Source organism: Archocentrus centrarchus, unplaced genomic scaffold (genome assembly GCF_007364275.1).
Source record: "Archocentrus centrarchus isolate MPI-CPG fArcCen1 unplaced genomic scaffold, fArcCen1 scaffold_43_ctg1, whole genome shotgun sequence".
Taxonomy (NCBI): Eukaryota; Metazoa; Chordata; class Actinopteri; order Cichliformes; family Cichlidae; genus Archocentrus; species Archocentrus centrarchus.
The window spans coordinates 1,858,645-1,874,672 of record NW_022060269.1 but is presented as its reverse complement, the minus strand read 5'-3'; the positions used below and the strand labels follow the sequence as shown (position 1 = coordinate 1,874,672).

At 40.5% G+C, this 16,028-nt stretch overlaps 1 protein-coding gene across 1 annotated transcript in view; it reads right to left on the bottom strand.

Annotated features, from left to right (window-relative positions):
• LOC115777086 (RNA binding protein fox-1 homolog 1-like) overlaps positions 1-16,028 on the bottom strand; it is a 246,800-nt gene that overhangs the window by 151,618 nt on the left and 79,154 nt on the right. Inside the window, 1 exon segment of the mRNA XM_030724906.1 lies at positions 7,338-7,631. Coding sequence (XP_030580766.1) covers positions 7,338-7,631 — 294 coding nt within the window.

Below are 16,028 nucleotides of genomic sequence, written 5' to 3'. Positions count from 1 at the left end.
CAAACTGTGACAGGCATTTGGGGTGAGCCAGAGCTTCCCAACTCACTTTTTCATGAGGTAATAATCCATGACTTCTTGTCGCTCCTGTAGGTTATGGTCTACGGGGCCCATTTCCTGTTCGCGTTGTACTGTCAGGTTTGGTGCAATGGCAAGCAAGGCAGAGGACCCCAACACAGGACTCAGTCATAACCATAAATCTGAGCTATAAATGTGAACACGAAGCATAGACCTGAAACTAAGGCACACAGTGAAAAGAACAACGAACAAAACTTAAAACGCGACAAGGACCAAGGGGTAACGCAGATAATAAATACACAAGGGGATAATCAGGGGAGTGGAAACACCTCCGGGCAGATACTGCACCCCAAGTTGCTCTCTGACACAAATGTTGAAGTATGAATGTGTGAATGTTAGACAATAAGCACCTAGCTTAGTTACATATGGAAGTGAATGGGTGAATGCAAACATGTTGTATAAGCACTTTGAGTGCTCAGTCAGGGTAGAAAAAACACTATATAAGAACAAGTCCATTTGCTGTGTGTGTGTACAGGTGCTGGTCATGATTTATTTCAGCAATTCCATTGAAAATGTGAAACTTGTATATTCATTCATTGCACACAGACTGATATATTTCAAATGTTTCTTTTAATTTTGATGATTATAACTGACAACTATTTTTGCAAGAAACATTTGAAAAAGAAGAAAGTAAAAGATCAAATAGCATTTTTTTTTTTTTTATGCTTTGCTCAGAATATTTACGGATCTGTCAGGTTTTTGATATGTGTCCCCCCCCAATAGTAAACTCATCCCTACATCCTTGATTGCCAGATCATTCAGGCAGATCCATCGGTGAAAGACTTCCTGCAAAAATGGCCAGCCCTTTTGATCGAACTCACAGGTAAAACATACACTCAACCTTTTTGTTCCTCTTTCCCCATGTTGTCCAGCTCCCCTCTGTGTAATAGACTTCCTTTGCAATTCAATAATAATACTACAGTCAGTGGCAGCTCCAGAAATATTTTTCTGCAGGTGCTCGGGGGGGCTAAGCATTTTACTGAGGGTGCTATGAAGGATCATTTGTTCTTTCAGTTCTCAACACAACACGACACAAGTTATTTTCTTGGGGTGCTACGGGGGTGCTATGACTTTTCAGGGGGAGTTATAATTACCTTCTGGTTTTGTCCCAGTGTTTTAAATGCGGTGCCGGCCGACAGAAACATAAAATGCTGTGACTTTTTTCCCCCTCCTGGATCCAACTATGTCAGTAAAGGTGTGCTTCAGGTTACGTTGTAAAACTTCAAAAATATCTAACAATACTAGACCTATATCAGGCCAAGATCAACAGCATTTTTCATGCATTTTTCTGTAATGATGTCAGGGATGCTGTCATGGTCCTGGGCCGTGTGCCCAGTGTTTATTTAGTTCTTTTAGGTTCTGTTTTCATTGAGTTCTCCTTTATGTTCCCAGTGTGTTTTGGTTTAGTTTATTCATCGTAGTTTCCTGTCTTGTTGTTAGTTTAACATTTTGATTTCCTGGTTCCCTTTGTTAGTGTTTCCCCTGCATCTCTGTTCTAGTGTCTGTCTTGTCCATTTGTCATGTCCCTTGCCTCATGTGTTTTTTGTATTGAGTTTTATTCCCAGTGTTGTGACTAGTCTGCGTATCTGTCCCGTGTCTGCATGTTTCATCTGTCTTGTATTTAGTTTACTTCCTGGTCTCGTCCTGTGTCTTCACCTGTTCCCAATCCTCTCATTATCCTGTGTTTGTATTTAAGTTCTCAGTCTGCATCTGTTCCTTGTTGCATCTTCATCAGTGTTTCCTTGCCTGTTGTCACCCTGCTTCCCAGTTTGTTTTAGCTCTGGCACCTGTCCAGTCCCAGTTTGTTGCATTCAATTTCCACTGTTTTCTCCTTCAATTGACTGCTTTTTATATTCAGTCCTGCTGTGAGTCCTACATATTGGGTCCAACCTTGCCTGCTACAGCATCATCATTGCAGCTGCAGCTCTGTCTGGTGGCAGATCACTGCATAACATTTAGAAAAAACAGTTTAGGCACTGAGTATCACTTAAAATCTTAACAATTAGGTTAACCGACTAATACATCTGGTACAGACTAGTGACAATAGCAATGATTAGTTGAGTAGTCGCACACATCCCTAATAGATACTTTATCTGCTTATGAGCTGTAGCTACACGTTGTGTAATTGCCTATGTAATATCTGTCTTCAAGGCAAATATACAGTTGGACCCACTCCTTTATGCATTTTTCAGGTGAAATCCAGTTCACATCAGTCCTGCAAGGCCTGCCATTCTGGTGGAAAATGATCTTGTGAAAGTGATATCCCCATGTGGGCTGATGTACAGTGGTATGCAAAAGTTTGGGCACCCCGATAATTTTCATGATTTTCCTTTATAAATCATTGGTTGTTTGGATCAGCAATTTCAGTTAAATATATCATATAGCAGATGAACACAGTGATATTTGAGAAGTGAAATGAAGTTTATAGGATTTACAGAAAGTGTGCAATAATTATTTAAACAAAATTAGGCAGGTGCATAAGTTTTGGGCACCCCTTGTCATTTTATTGACTTAAATACCTTTAGCACTAATTATTGGAACACAAAATTTGTTTTGTAAGTTCACTGACCCTTGACCAACATACACAGCTGAATCCTATTGTGAGAAAGGGTTAATAAGTTATAATAAGTTAATAAGTTATGTCTATGTTTATATTTTTTGAGTCGATAGAGTTCTTTTAAAATAAGTAATTCTTCATCAATATTATATGTATGGTGAACTGATAAATAATGCAACATCGAACACTCCGGGAGCCACGCAAAATCCTGCAGCGTTGGAACACCTACTTTGCCAAGATCTCCAATGAGGAATTTCCCCACCCTTCAATCATTTTTGCCAATCCCGTCCCTGGTCCCGTCCCGCTGATCAGCACCGCCGAAGATGAAGCTGCCACGAAGAAGACGAAAAATGGTAAAGCGCCAGGACCTGACAACATTCCCGCGGAGGCATGGAAGCTGATGGGACGCCAGGGTGCTGTATTCTTCACCAGCCTTTTCAACCGTATCATCGAAGATGGAGTCGCCCCCAAGGCCTGGCTGACCAGCACCATGGTGCCCATCTGGAAGGGGAAGGACGACGTCCTGGAATGCTCCAATTATCGACCCATCAGCCTCCTTTGCCATGAAGATCTTTGAACAAGTCATCGATGCCCGCCTTCCCAAGATCATCGATACCACAGCCAATCAATGTGGTTTCGTCAAAGGCCATGGAACAACAGACGCCATCCACGTGGCCAGGCTACTCGTCGAGCGCCACCGGGAAAAGAACCTGCCTATCCACATGGCGTTTCTGGACCTGGAGAAAGCCTTTGACCGAGTGCTCCATGACCTAGTTTGGCATGCCCTGCGCTCCCACGGAGTGCCCGAGGCCTATGTCCAGTGGATCCAGCTGCTCTACCGAGACGTCAGCAGCACCGTCCGATGTCCAGCGTGAATCTCACCCCCATTCCCAATCACGGTGGGAGTATACCAGGGGTCAGCCCTGTCCCCACTCCTGTTCATCCTGTGTATGGACAGAGCGACCGCCGATCTCCACCGCCCCCACCCATGGACGCTACTGTACGCTGATGACGTGGACTTAGCCGACGAAGCCCGAGGACAACTGGAGGCCCAAGCGCAGCAGTGGGACGCACGGCTGAGCGAGAATGGGATGCGTCTGAACACAGCGAAGACCGAGTACATGGAGTTTGGCGAGCAGACCAACGGGACCATCAGCGTCAACGGCGTGCTCCTCAAGAAGACACGCAGTTCAAGTACCTCGGATCCATCCTCAGCAGTGACGGCCTTCGAAGCACGCCTTCGATGGTACGGACATGTTGTCTGAAGCGATGACAGCTCGGTGGCCAAGACCGCGATGCATCTCAGCCCGTGCGGGAAGAGGCCCCGAGGACGGCCAAAGAAGCGGTGGCTCGACCGGATCAAAGAAGATATGAAGCATGTCGACGTTGCCCCCGAAGTCACTCTAGATTGCGCCAAGTGGAGATGGGCACGCAAACACGCGGACCCTGCGACTTAGCGGGACTAACGTGAGCAAGAAGAAGGTGAACTGATAAATAATGCCGATTTTTAAAAATAGTTTTAAGTACAGTGCACTTAAAATTATTAAAACATGTTGGGAAATTTTTAAGTATGAATAGCTAATAATTTTTGCATTGTAACTTACTTAACAAAAATAAATAAGTTATTGGTTTCCAAATAAGTTTTGAGTACTCTGAACTTGTCCGGGTTTAGAATGAAGCACTTGGCAACTGTGGGAAGTAAAAAATCCCTTTTAACAGGAAGAAACTTCTATTGCAGCGTGACTAAAGAAAAAAAAATTGAAAATTATGTGCATCCTTGTTTGTTATGAATCATCTTGATTAACCAGGCCACAAAAATTCAGAGCTCACATGCTGGGACTGTCTTTAATCAAATGTTGTTAACTTTTAAAGTTGAGGAAGAAGCATTTTATCTTAAATATATAAAAGTAGCAATATGCATATTGTGTAAAATGAATTTTTCCAGATGTAAAATTACAAATGTTTTGCATTAAATTATACTTTCAATTTTATAGATTTATTGAGTCATTATAGGTTACACCACTTTAATTTTGCAGCTGGATCTAATTCACTGTACTTAAGTTTTAAATTATTAGTTGAATTATATTTTATGTAAATCTAATTCTACTAAATTGGATAATTAATGATGAAAGCTTTAAATTGAGTACAAAATAAAATATTTGCCTTCAACATATGAATATAATATTTTTATTAATTAATCAAAAAATCACTATAGAAGTTGATCTGTGCCACACATCATAAACTTTGTGTTGCATAAGCATGTTTTATACACAGTTGACATTCTGGAAAATAAAGTTAGCTGCATTGATTATGCAAAGCAATTTTTTTTACCCTTCTCTTAGGTATCATGTGTGCTCAGATTTTTAGATTTTAGACCCCCCCCCCCCCCCCCCTTTAATCATAATAATGTGGTTTAATCATAATAATGAGGTGCGTGATATTGTAGGACAGGAGTGCAGAGACTTCCGAACTTGCCTTAGAATCCTCTGGTTTTTAAGATTTCTTCAGAATTACTATATTCCAGTTATAGTTGTCAGTACTTCTGCTGCTACACAGTAAAAAGATAACTGCTATTTAATTCTGCAAACATCATTTTTCAAATTGTAACCAGTATAAAACAGCCCTTATGTTGCTGCCACAGTGTAACTGTTTAACACAGTAAACTGAACCTCTCAGTCACAGTATCTGTGGCTTCACTGCTTCGAAAGTGATCAATTACATTATGGCCCTTCTTCCTTTGGGCTCCACTTTCCAAATTGTCAAAAGTCAGATTCATTTGAGTGAGCAGAAAAATGTGCTGCAGTACTGACCAAGCAGACAGTCTTGAGTGCATTATGGCTGCTTGGCTTGCTTGGCTGCTAAGGTTCTTCTTAGCACATCTCAGCAAGTCTTTCTGCGTGATCATTAACACATTTATTCTGCTGTTCCATTTTTAGACTTATTTACTTGGTTGGTTTTTCTATGCTTCTTTTTTAAAATAAAAACACAGAATAATAAGTGCGATAATCACACCCGTTTTAAACTGGAGGAAAAACTTCCTGATTTTAGAGCAAAACTGTACAACGTCAAGTAGGAAGTACAGTTGATATTGAATCAGGTGGTGGATCTGTAGGAATCAGACAGTTATACATTTTTCTATGTTTATATTTCCAGTATCCTTTTGCAGTAACCTGCAGTGTTTGTTTACTGCCAGCCCACCCTTTTGACTGCTTGTGTTACTTGACTCTTAACCTTGTCATAGTTTGATAGAATTTTTATTTTCATGATTGAATGAGCTTTAATTCATTCTGGTAAAAACATTTGTGTGTAATATATTACTAACTTTCTTGCTGTTTGATTTCTCTAAGGCAGATGAGTTAAGCTGAACAGGTCAGACATGCATTATGCACAGGTGTTTTCCTGTTTGAGACAGTAGGGACTGAGGTAAGCTTATCACCTGTATTTACACTGACAGACCAACCTGTCTTGTAATTGGTGAACTTGGCATAATTATATATGCACGGGTTTATAATTGCATCAAAACAATACAATGTGAAAAATACTGCATTTCAGACAGATCTTGCCTTGAATACCTTAAGTGAATAACTTACAAGTATTAATAAATAAACAAACAGCAGCAGCTACTGTTGCTGACAATTTCAATTTAAGGAACATACCCTTTATAATTATTATCATTGAACAAAACAGCTATCAGCAGAAATCAATTTTATGCAACAAAAAAGAGAGAAGAGTTTTTTTTTTTTCTTTCAGTTTAAATTTTCAGAGAGATACTAAGGTTATCAGGACTCAAAGATGTATGGACTACACCAACATTAACTTTGACTTGAAAGTACAATTTGAATAGTTGCTTAGTAACTAGTTATTTTTTTTGGGGGGTATCATTGTGTGAACTGTCAACTGAAACCCAGCAGGGTCTGTTTGAAAGCAGTCTTTCCAATTTGCTTGTGGTGTGGCGTCATTGTCATGCCATGCATCCTATTCTGGTGATACATGTTTGGAAATTAAACTGATGATGTGAAGTGTGTAATACTGACCATCTCTGATCATTAACTTTGTAAGAGGAAATTTTCTCTAACTTCTCTGATATTTTGAAAGACTTGCTCATCAAACCTGCCTATAGATGTGGTGTGTGCTTACACATAGGCTACGTTCACACTGCAGCCTGAAGTGACCCAATTTTTTTGTGAAATTCCATTTTTTTTTTGCATGGTCGTTCCAATTTCCAAATATGGTCGTACACACTCAGGTCGCATTTGAAAATCCGATCTGTGTTGTTCAGACTGGCATGAAAAGATCTAATACAGGTTGCATGATGGTGAAAAAATTGGATTTGGGTCACTTCAGGCTGCAGTGTGAACGTAGCCATAGATGACCTAACTCACAATAAAGACTAGAAGGAGGAGAAACAGAATACTCGGTGAACTTTGACTAATCTGGTTCCATGACAAGACTTCTGGTTGTGACAGTGTGGACACTAATTGGGCCCCCTTTGCTTAAGTGGTTGGTGGCTATAGTTCAGTAGAAAGAAAATAGTTACTGTATGAAACTGATCACATGGTTTGTTTTATTTCTTTTTTTTGTTTGTTTGTTTTCTGGAATGAGACACTGATACAGTGTTGGTGCTATATGAATAAAACTGAAGTGAAATTAATTGAAAGTATAGTAAAGAAACAGGTAAACACCACCTTCTTCCACAAACACTTACTGTAGCTGTGCTGGTTACTGTCTGACCGCTGGAGTCAGACCCACTTTGCTCACTGTGGTTCTGTGAGGACTGGTACATGTTGAGTGGATGCTCACTGACGGGCGCCTGGACCCCAGTGTAATCCTGTGGTGCTGCTGGGTGCTGGTGTGGATGTGGGTGAGAATGTTGATGTGGAAGGGTGTGTGATGCTGTGAAGTCAGCTGGAATGCTGGTCTGGGGTGGGGGAGCAAACTGGACTGATGAGTAAGCCTGGGCCATGGATGGGTCCGGGGGTGCTGGTGTGTCCTGGTTACCCTGTATGAGCAAAGAGATGCGGTCCAAAGTGATTTGAGTGGTTTTTAAAGCCAGAAAAGCACTTTATAGATTTCAGTCCATTCTAGTCAGCACCCTTGCCTGAACCAGTGTTTCCAAAACAGAACATTTTCCTGTTGTGCACAGCAAATGGGAAAGGACAATTGCAATGTAATTCTCCTGGCATCCTCTAGGTTTCATAAGTGAAAATGGCTAATCTTTACTGTAGTCTCACTTAAGTGAACTTCACTCGATTGCACACATGTACAATATGGACTAGTTCTTATATAGTGCTTTTCTACTCAGATATGAGCACTCAAAGCGCTTACACAACACGTTTTACATTTACCCATGCACACCCATTCATACAAGCACTTCCATGATTAATTAATTAAGCTAAGTGCTTTAATTATCTAACATTCACTCACATTCATACTCCGACGGAACGGTCGGAGAGCAACTTGGGGTTAAGTATCTTGCCCAAGGATACATTGGCATGCAGCCTGCAGTAGCCAGGAATTGAACCACTGACCTTCCGATCAGTAGGTGACCTGCTCTACCTACTGAGCTACAGGAAACATACTTGGAAAGCTGTCCTGTGTAGCAAGGATCATCTCTCAGACAGCAGGGTTATTCGCTTGATCACTTTACAGACACTAGCCAAATGACACGCACAATCATAACACACATAGATGTATTGTTTCTACAGAAAAAAAAAGCATATTAATTTGGCAAGTTGTTGTTGTATCTTTTATTTCTTTGTTTAACTTTTAAAACCACATAAGATTTATTGCCAACTGCAGTTCATAATTTAGCAAGAAGAACAGAAAAATATAGAGGACCAGTGATCAGATGCCATGATTATTGGATAAGTCACTTGTTCAAATCAAGTGCAATTGTGGCCATGGGGGTAAATATAAAAAGAGCAGTACTACATGGGATGCCTGATTACTGATAAATTTCACATTGCAAGTATTCAGTGTTGGTTTAAGATATTTCAAAGTAACATAACTGTAATCACATTGGATTATTTTTCTTTAACACAGTAATTTAATCTTATTCTTGACTTTTGGTTGCTCTTTATGAATTGTCTGCCTCTATCCCACTCTATTCCTATTGTCCTCTTCTAATACACCAACCCTCTGCATGCCCTCCTTCACTACATCCATGAACCTCCTCTGAGGTTTTTCTTGTTTCTGCTTGCCTGACAGCTCCATCTTCAACATTTGTCCAATATGTCTCTTCACTGCACACATCCAATCCATCTCAACCTGAGCTGTCCCTCTGATATACTCATTTCTTATCCTGTCCATGTTGGCCACTCCCAGTGAAAATCTCAACATATTCAACTCTGTCTGTGTAGGTTCTCATTAATCTAGGTCATAGTAGTCTCTGGAGCTTGAAAAAGGGCATCTGGTCTTTAAGTTTCTTGAAGACATTTCACCTCTTATCCAAAAGGCTTCTTTAGTTCTCAACCAGAAGATGGAAAGAACTAGGTATTTAAACCCCAGTGAGGTTTGTCCCCTGGAGGTGGTTGTGATTTGTTCATGTGCATAATCACCTTTGCCAAGATGTGAAAGAAAGCATGGGTCACCACAATCAGTGGTTTTGGGTGAAACCAATTTTGTACATTTTATCAAGTGACCTATTGCGGTCACCTGAAGAAAGGTGTGAATAGGGGTTGAGGCACCTGGGACGGGAGCTCAGGACTGTACACAATGGACGTAGATGACTTCTTTTACTCATCTTTTAAACATCTGTCTTCCCTGAAATGAGAACAATGGCATCCTCAAAAAAGTGTCCTTTATCCACAGATAACAATTTGACAGACAAAAAATAGTATCACAAAAAACAAAGTGCAGTAGTATGGATTTAGACCCAAAAGAACCACAATACATGTTTGAATTGAGTTTAAGATAGAGTAACAACTGCTATTGAAGACAAAGAATATGATGTGGGAGCATTTTTAGACCTAAAACAAGCATTTGATACAGTTGACCCCAACCTTTTACTAAACAAACTATACAGATATGGGGTTAGAGGGTGGCATTATCATGGGTCAGCATTTATTTTGACAATCAGAAACAATTTCTCCAAATAAACAAAATCAAAATCAAAACCTGCTATGTGGGGTTCCTAAAGGATCTGTCATGGGTGCATTGTTTTTTTTGTCCCTACATGCATGCAATTTCAAACACTTTGAAAGTAACATTGTTTGCAGATGTGCTGTTGTAATAATTTGAAACAACTACTGAAGCAGCAGAAAAGGAATTAACTAAAGCTAGTTTGACAACAATAAATGAACGCTGAATTTGAATAAAACAAATGTAATATTCCAGAATTGGACAAATTCTACCACTAGGAAACTCATGATAAATAACATAGAATTAGAAAATGTATGGTGCAGCATGGTGGCACACTGGTTAGCACTGTTCCCCCATAGCAAGAAGGTCCTGGGTTTGAATCCATCATCTGGCCAGGTCATTTTTGTGTGGAGTTTGCATGTTGTCTCTGTGTCTGTGTGGATTTTCTCCAGGTATACCAGCTTCTTCCCACATTCCAAAGACATGCAGTTATTGGGGTTAGGTTAATTGATGATTCTAAATTGCCAGTAGGTACTGTATGAATGAGAGACTGAATGGTTGTCTATCTCTCTGTGCTAGCCTCATGACAGGCTGGCAAACTGTCCATTGTGTACCTTGCTTCTTGCCCTATGACAGCTGGGATAGGCTTCTACTAAACTTCTAAACTTCTACTTCTGTTGCACCTGTCGACAGGTATTTTGGACCGTTCTCTGTAAGCAAACTTCCCCAGCTGTCTCAGGATTGAAGAGTGCCTCCTCAGACTGCATATTTCAGCTCCTTCACAGTACATGGAGGTCTCCACCCAAAGTCCAGCACCTTCAGGGTCTATGAGCAACATGAAGAGCTGTAATGACACCATATTCCTTGTGTGTCCTGTGAAGCTTGGTTTTGATAGGCCAATGCATTGCCGAGATGTAAGTGCACTTCCTTTTTGGTTGCTTTGCCCTCAAATTTGATTAATTGTTGGGGGTAAATGCTTCTGCAAACCAAAATGAAAAATCATAACTTTTGTGAGACTTGCTCTGAAGATCATAGCCTATATAGCCAATATGACAGCTCGATCAATTCAGTCAACATCAAAACTTGGCACTTTTCAGTCTTGGGACCGCTGACAGTATTAGCAGGCACACATTTTCATTGTAAATCCAAACATAAGCAAAAACACATTTTTGCTAATTATTGCATCCCCTAAAGGTCAAGCGTCAACAAAACAAGTTTGGTTAAAGCATTGCCAAGATATGAGCTCAGGTACTGTTTGATTTTGCCCCCAATTTTGATTGGCTCTGATGGGCAAGTACTTTGGAAAATCAAAAATCCATATAACTTTTTTGGGTTTGGCCTGAAGATGATCTGAATCAATTCTACCTAAAACAAATGGCTACCCGTTTGTTTTAGGATCCATTTTAAAATTCTTTAATTTGCTTTTAAATCTCTAAATGTTCTTGCCCCACCTTATCGTAAACACTGTTTCTGTGAGCTGTGTTTTTTAAAATATTTTGTGTTCCTCACATATGTATTTATCAGGTACTTTAATGCATTTTATTGAGTTGTTTTATGTATTTTATTGTTCTATTGTACAGCACTTTAAAAGCACTCATAGGGTCCAAAGTACTTTATAAATAAAGCTGAATTGGATTAAATGGAATTCTGGAGAACACTGGACAAACTTTTGAAGGATTTCCATAAAATCCAATATGGCGGAAAATTACATCATAGTTGAACTCTGCTAGATTTATTTTGAAAATCAGCCACATGGGTCACAAGTTACATTTGCAAATGGAAGTCCATATTTGCCCCTATGGTGGCGCTACAGTGCTTAAGTTAGTGGCAGGTACGTACAGAAAAAGAAAGTGAGTATTGTCTGTTCCATGGCTGACATATTTTTTTTCTGATTGGATGTATCTGCAGGTGCTCTCAGTCTGTTCAGAATGTGTGGGGCATGTTTTCAAGGTTCATTTCATCTGTTTAAAATTTGATTTCTGATGTGCATGAAATGTGCATGTTAGCTTAAAAGCCCAGGGTATTTGATTTTTTTTGAGGGTTTGCAACAAACCAAGCACTTAATCTATTTACAAATTCATTCTCCAATCCACATTACTGTGTGAGAGTGAAAGAGAATATGCATCATGTCATTAACCGTAGCACTGCTGAAGTTTGCTGCATGCCTAAAACACATCAAATTTACCTGCTATTACAATGCGTTATTTTCAAGGCAAAATGGAATTTATTTGAAAACTGCAACAATAATACTCTGCATTATTGTTTAATGGTGACCAGGATGTATTATTCAATTCTAAAAACTCCAACCCCCCCATTTTTAACCACTTTTCAAATTCAGGTTTGCAGGGGCACTGGAGCCTCTCCCAGCTGGCAAAAAGGTAGGGTGCACCATGGACAGATGGCCAGTCTATCACAGGGCCAACACAGAGAGACAGATGAACATTCATGCTCAAAATCACACCCATGGTCAATTTAGAATCATCAGTTAAGCTAACATGTATATCTTTGGACTGTGGGAGGAACCCAGAGTATCTAAAGAGAACTCAAAGGCACAGGGAGAACAAGAACACCCCACACAGAAGCCAGACAGCAGGTTTTCACCAAAATTCCCCGCTAACCACCATGCTGCTGAGCCTAAAAACTCAACCACATCTTCATCCAGTGTTTAATTACAGTTCCTGAGTTAAGTAACACTCTCTTATCCATGCTGATGGCTAGTCTACAAGTTATGAAGCAAAATGTTTACCCAGAGATATTATAAGGGACACATAATCCTGTACACATATAATCCTGCATTAAAATCTATGGGACAATTCTAAATAAGTGTATCTCCTTGGGGTCAAAGAAACATCTCTCAATTATTTTTTTTATTAAATTGTTTTCAGCATGACCAGCTGAACTGAACAATTAAAGTAATTATGGCCATTAACCAATGATACAAACAAAATCACTGCATAGGAGAAAAGAATGTGTGACAGATACAGACATATTTGTAAATTTAATACAGAAGTAGAAGCATTTTCATTTAAGTAGTAGAAACATGAAAATATACTTCAAAAGTACTCACAATACCGTTGAATAATTTTGACATTAAGAAGTCAAGTTAGAATAGAATAGAATAGAATATCCTTTATTGTCATTGTGCAGCGATGTGACAACGAAATTATGTAAGCAATCTATCTAGTGTCTTAAAAAAAAAAAAATAAATAAAACTAAATAAATAACAGATCAAATAACTAGGTACATACATATGAATACCCCGCCCCACAACCCACCCTTTAAATTACACAACTCTGTTTCCCCCCCGCTCCACACTTGCACCTATTTACACCTTCTAATATTTAGAGCATTATTTAGAAGTGTAATAGCCCAGGGAAAGAAAGTGTCTCTGAACCGATTTGTCCGGCTCTTTAGAGCCCTGTATCTTCTGCCAGAGGGCAGGAGGTTGAAGAGAGCTTGACTGGGGTGGGATGGATCGCCCAGGATCTTCCTAGCCCTGTTTAACCCTCGGGAGTTTGCCAAGTCATCTAAAGAGGGCAGGGGACAGCCAATTATTTTCTCAGCCGTTTTAACAACACTCTGCAGTGCCTTTCTGTCCCTTGCAGTACAGCCAGCATACCACACTGTGATGCAGTACCCCAGCACACTTTCTATTGTGGAGCGATAGAAAGTCTGCAGCAGGTTTACCTCCAGGTGGCATTTTTTAAATAGTCTTAAGAAGTGTAGCCTCTGCTGAGCCTTGGCAACCACTGCTGATGTGTTGGTAGACCAAGTTAGGTTGTCAGCCACATGCACCCCAAGAAACTTGAAATAGGGGACTCTCTCCACTCTCAATCCATCTATCTGCAGTGGGGCATGGCCCACAGTCTTCTTCCTCCAGTCCATCACCATTTCTTTGGTTTTGCTGGTGTTCAGCACAAGATTGTTTGCTGAACACCAAGCTACCAGCCTCTGAACCTCTTCCCTGTACTCTGTCTCATTGCCATTAGAGATGAGACCCACCACCGTTATATCATCTGCAAATTTAACTATGATATTTGACTGGTGATGGGGGACACAGTCATGTGTGTATAGAGCGTAGAGGAAGGGGCTTAACACACAGCCCTGGGGTGAGCCGGTGCTGAGTGTTCGGGTGGAGGATCTGGAGGTCCCCACTCTCACTGTCTGTGGGCGATCTGTCAGAAAGCTGTAGATCCAGTCACAGATGAGGGGAGGGAACCCCAAGTCGGTCAGCTTCTTGACAAGAATGCTAGGCAAAATGGTGTTAAATGCCGAGCTAAAATCAACAAAAAGCATCCTGACGTAGTTCCCTTTTTTCTCTGTGTGACTGGCAGCAGCATGTATGACAGTGGTGATGGCATCAGCTGTTGACCTGTTTGCCCTATAAGCAAACTGATACTGGTCAAAGCTCTGGGGGAGGAAGGATTTGAGGTGGTGAAGGATAAGCCTCTCAAAGCATTTCATGACCACAGAGGTCAGTGCCACCGGTCTGTAGTCATTGAGGCAGCTTTTGGGGGCTTTCTTGGGCACGGGAATAATGGTGGCTGCTTTCAAGCAGGATGGAACAGTACCCTGCTTCAGGGAGATGTTAAAAATCCTTGTGAGGACTCCAGACAGCTGGTCAGCACAAGCCTTCAATACCTTGCCCAGTACCCCGTCTGGTCCTGCCGCTTTATGTGGATTTACAGCTTTCAACACCCTCCTCACCTGATGTTCCAGCAACTTGGGCACACGAATGTTGGAAGGCTGGGAAGCTGGAGGAACAGGCTGAGACCTCCCCATCTCAAAGCGGGTGAAAAAGTGATTTAATTCTTCCACCGGTGGGGCATTGCCGTTTACCATCTCTACTGAGCTCCCTCTGTAAGTTGTAGTTACAGGTGAAAATCTTTTACCTGGAACATGATGAAATCACTTGAACATTATTAAAACAAATTTATATTACAGTAAATGGCAAAAATCTTGTCAAATCTTTTAATGAAATACTTTGGATTTACTAGTAAAAATAAAGTGAGGGGCTAGAAATCATGTTATTTCACCACCATTGTGTGGGACCAGTGTACACAATAAAATCAAATGAATTCAAAGGGCTTTTTTTCAATGTGATGCAGTCTGGCTCTGACATTTATGAGGTATGTAACAGTTTGAGGGCCGCTAGCAGTGGCTAGACTAATACAGAGCTAATTAAAAACTTATGATGAGCAGTAATGGGATTTGACATTGTCTTCTAATTCACACATATATACAGTACATAAAGAAATACCTATAATTTATATGCACAGTGTGATGAGAGTGATGAAGCCCTGTGTGTGTGTGTGTGTGTGTGTGTGTGTGTGTGTGTGTGTGTGTGTGTGTGTGTGTGTGTGTGTGTGTGTGTGTGTGTGTGTGAGTGATGCAGGCATTAATTGTAACATTTGGCTTTCAGCCTTGTAATTGCAAGATTTGCATTTTTCTCCATCAGTAGTAATCCATGCTACACACACACACACACACGCGTACATGCAGGGTAGTTTGTATAGCTTTATCATGACATTATACACTGCCTTGACTTCCTATTTTTATAGTGTTTTCTCCAACACTGCACACACACTGCAGCTTTTTTCCTTCTAATATAAGGAAACTGACATTCTGGCACATAGTCAGCTAACTGCTGTGTAACCATGGAAAAGGTTCACTGGAAACTGCCTTGTCTACACACCACACCTTTTCTGCAGTAGTAACAGGCACAGATATACACAGACACACATATGCACACACTACGACTTTATCTCCTTGCAGTCATTTCCATAATCTAGTAAAACTGGCTTTTCTCTCACTGCAACAGCCCCCACATGCAAACAAGCAATACTGCTTTACTTGAACACAGGTCATTAAATGTGTGTGCAATTCCTACTATATATTATAGGCCAAAAGGATCATATTAACCTGTTCATCTGGGTTTCTTATGGCCTCAGCGATGGTATTCTCGTTGTACAATACAAAGGAAACCATTCCAATTGACTAATCTACTGGAGAAATTTGTGTGACATAGCATAACTAACATTATTTACAAAACACAATGTGTTGCTACGTTTGTAGTCATTTCCGACACGCATTACATGATTTTGAAATCCATGTGTTCTATTAGAAGCTAGAGGATCCAGGACATACAGCAGGTCACCAAATTGGAAGGTTAGTGATTTGACCTCTGGCTATGCCAGTCTGCATGCCAAAGTATCCTTAGGCAAGATACGGTGGTATGAAAACATTTGGGCACCCATGATAATTTTCATGATTTTCCTGTGGTGTGATTTTAAGCGGGCTGTCCATGCTCAGAAAC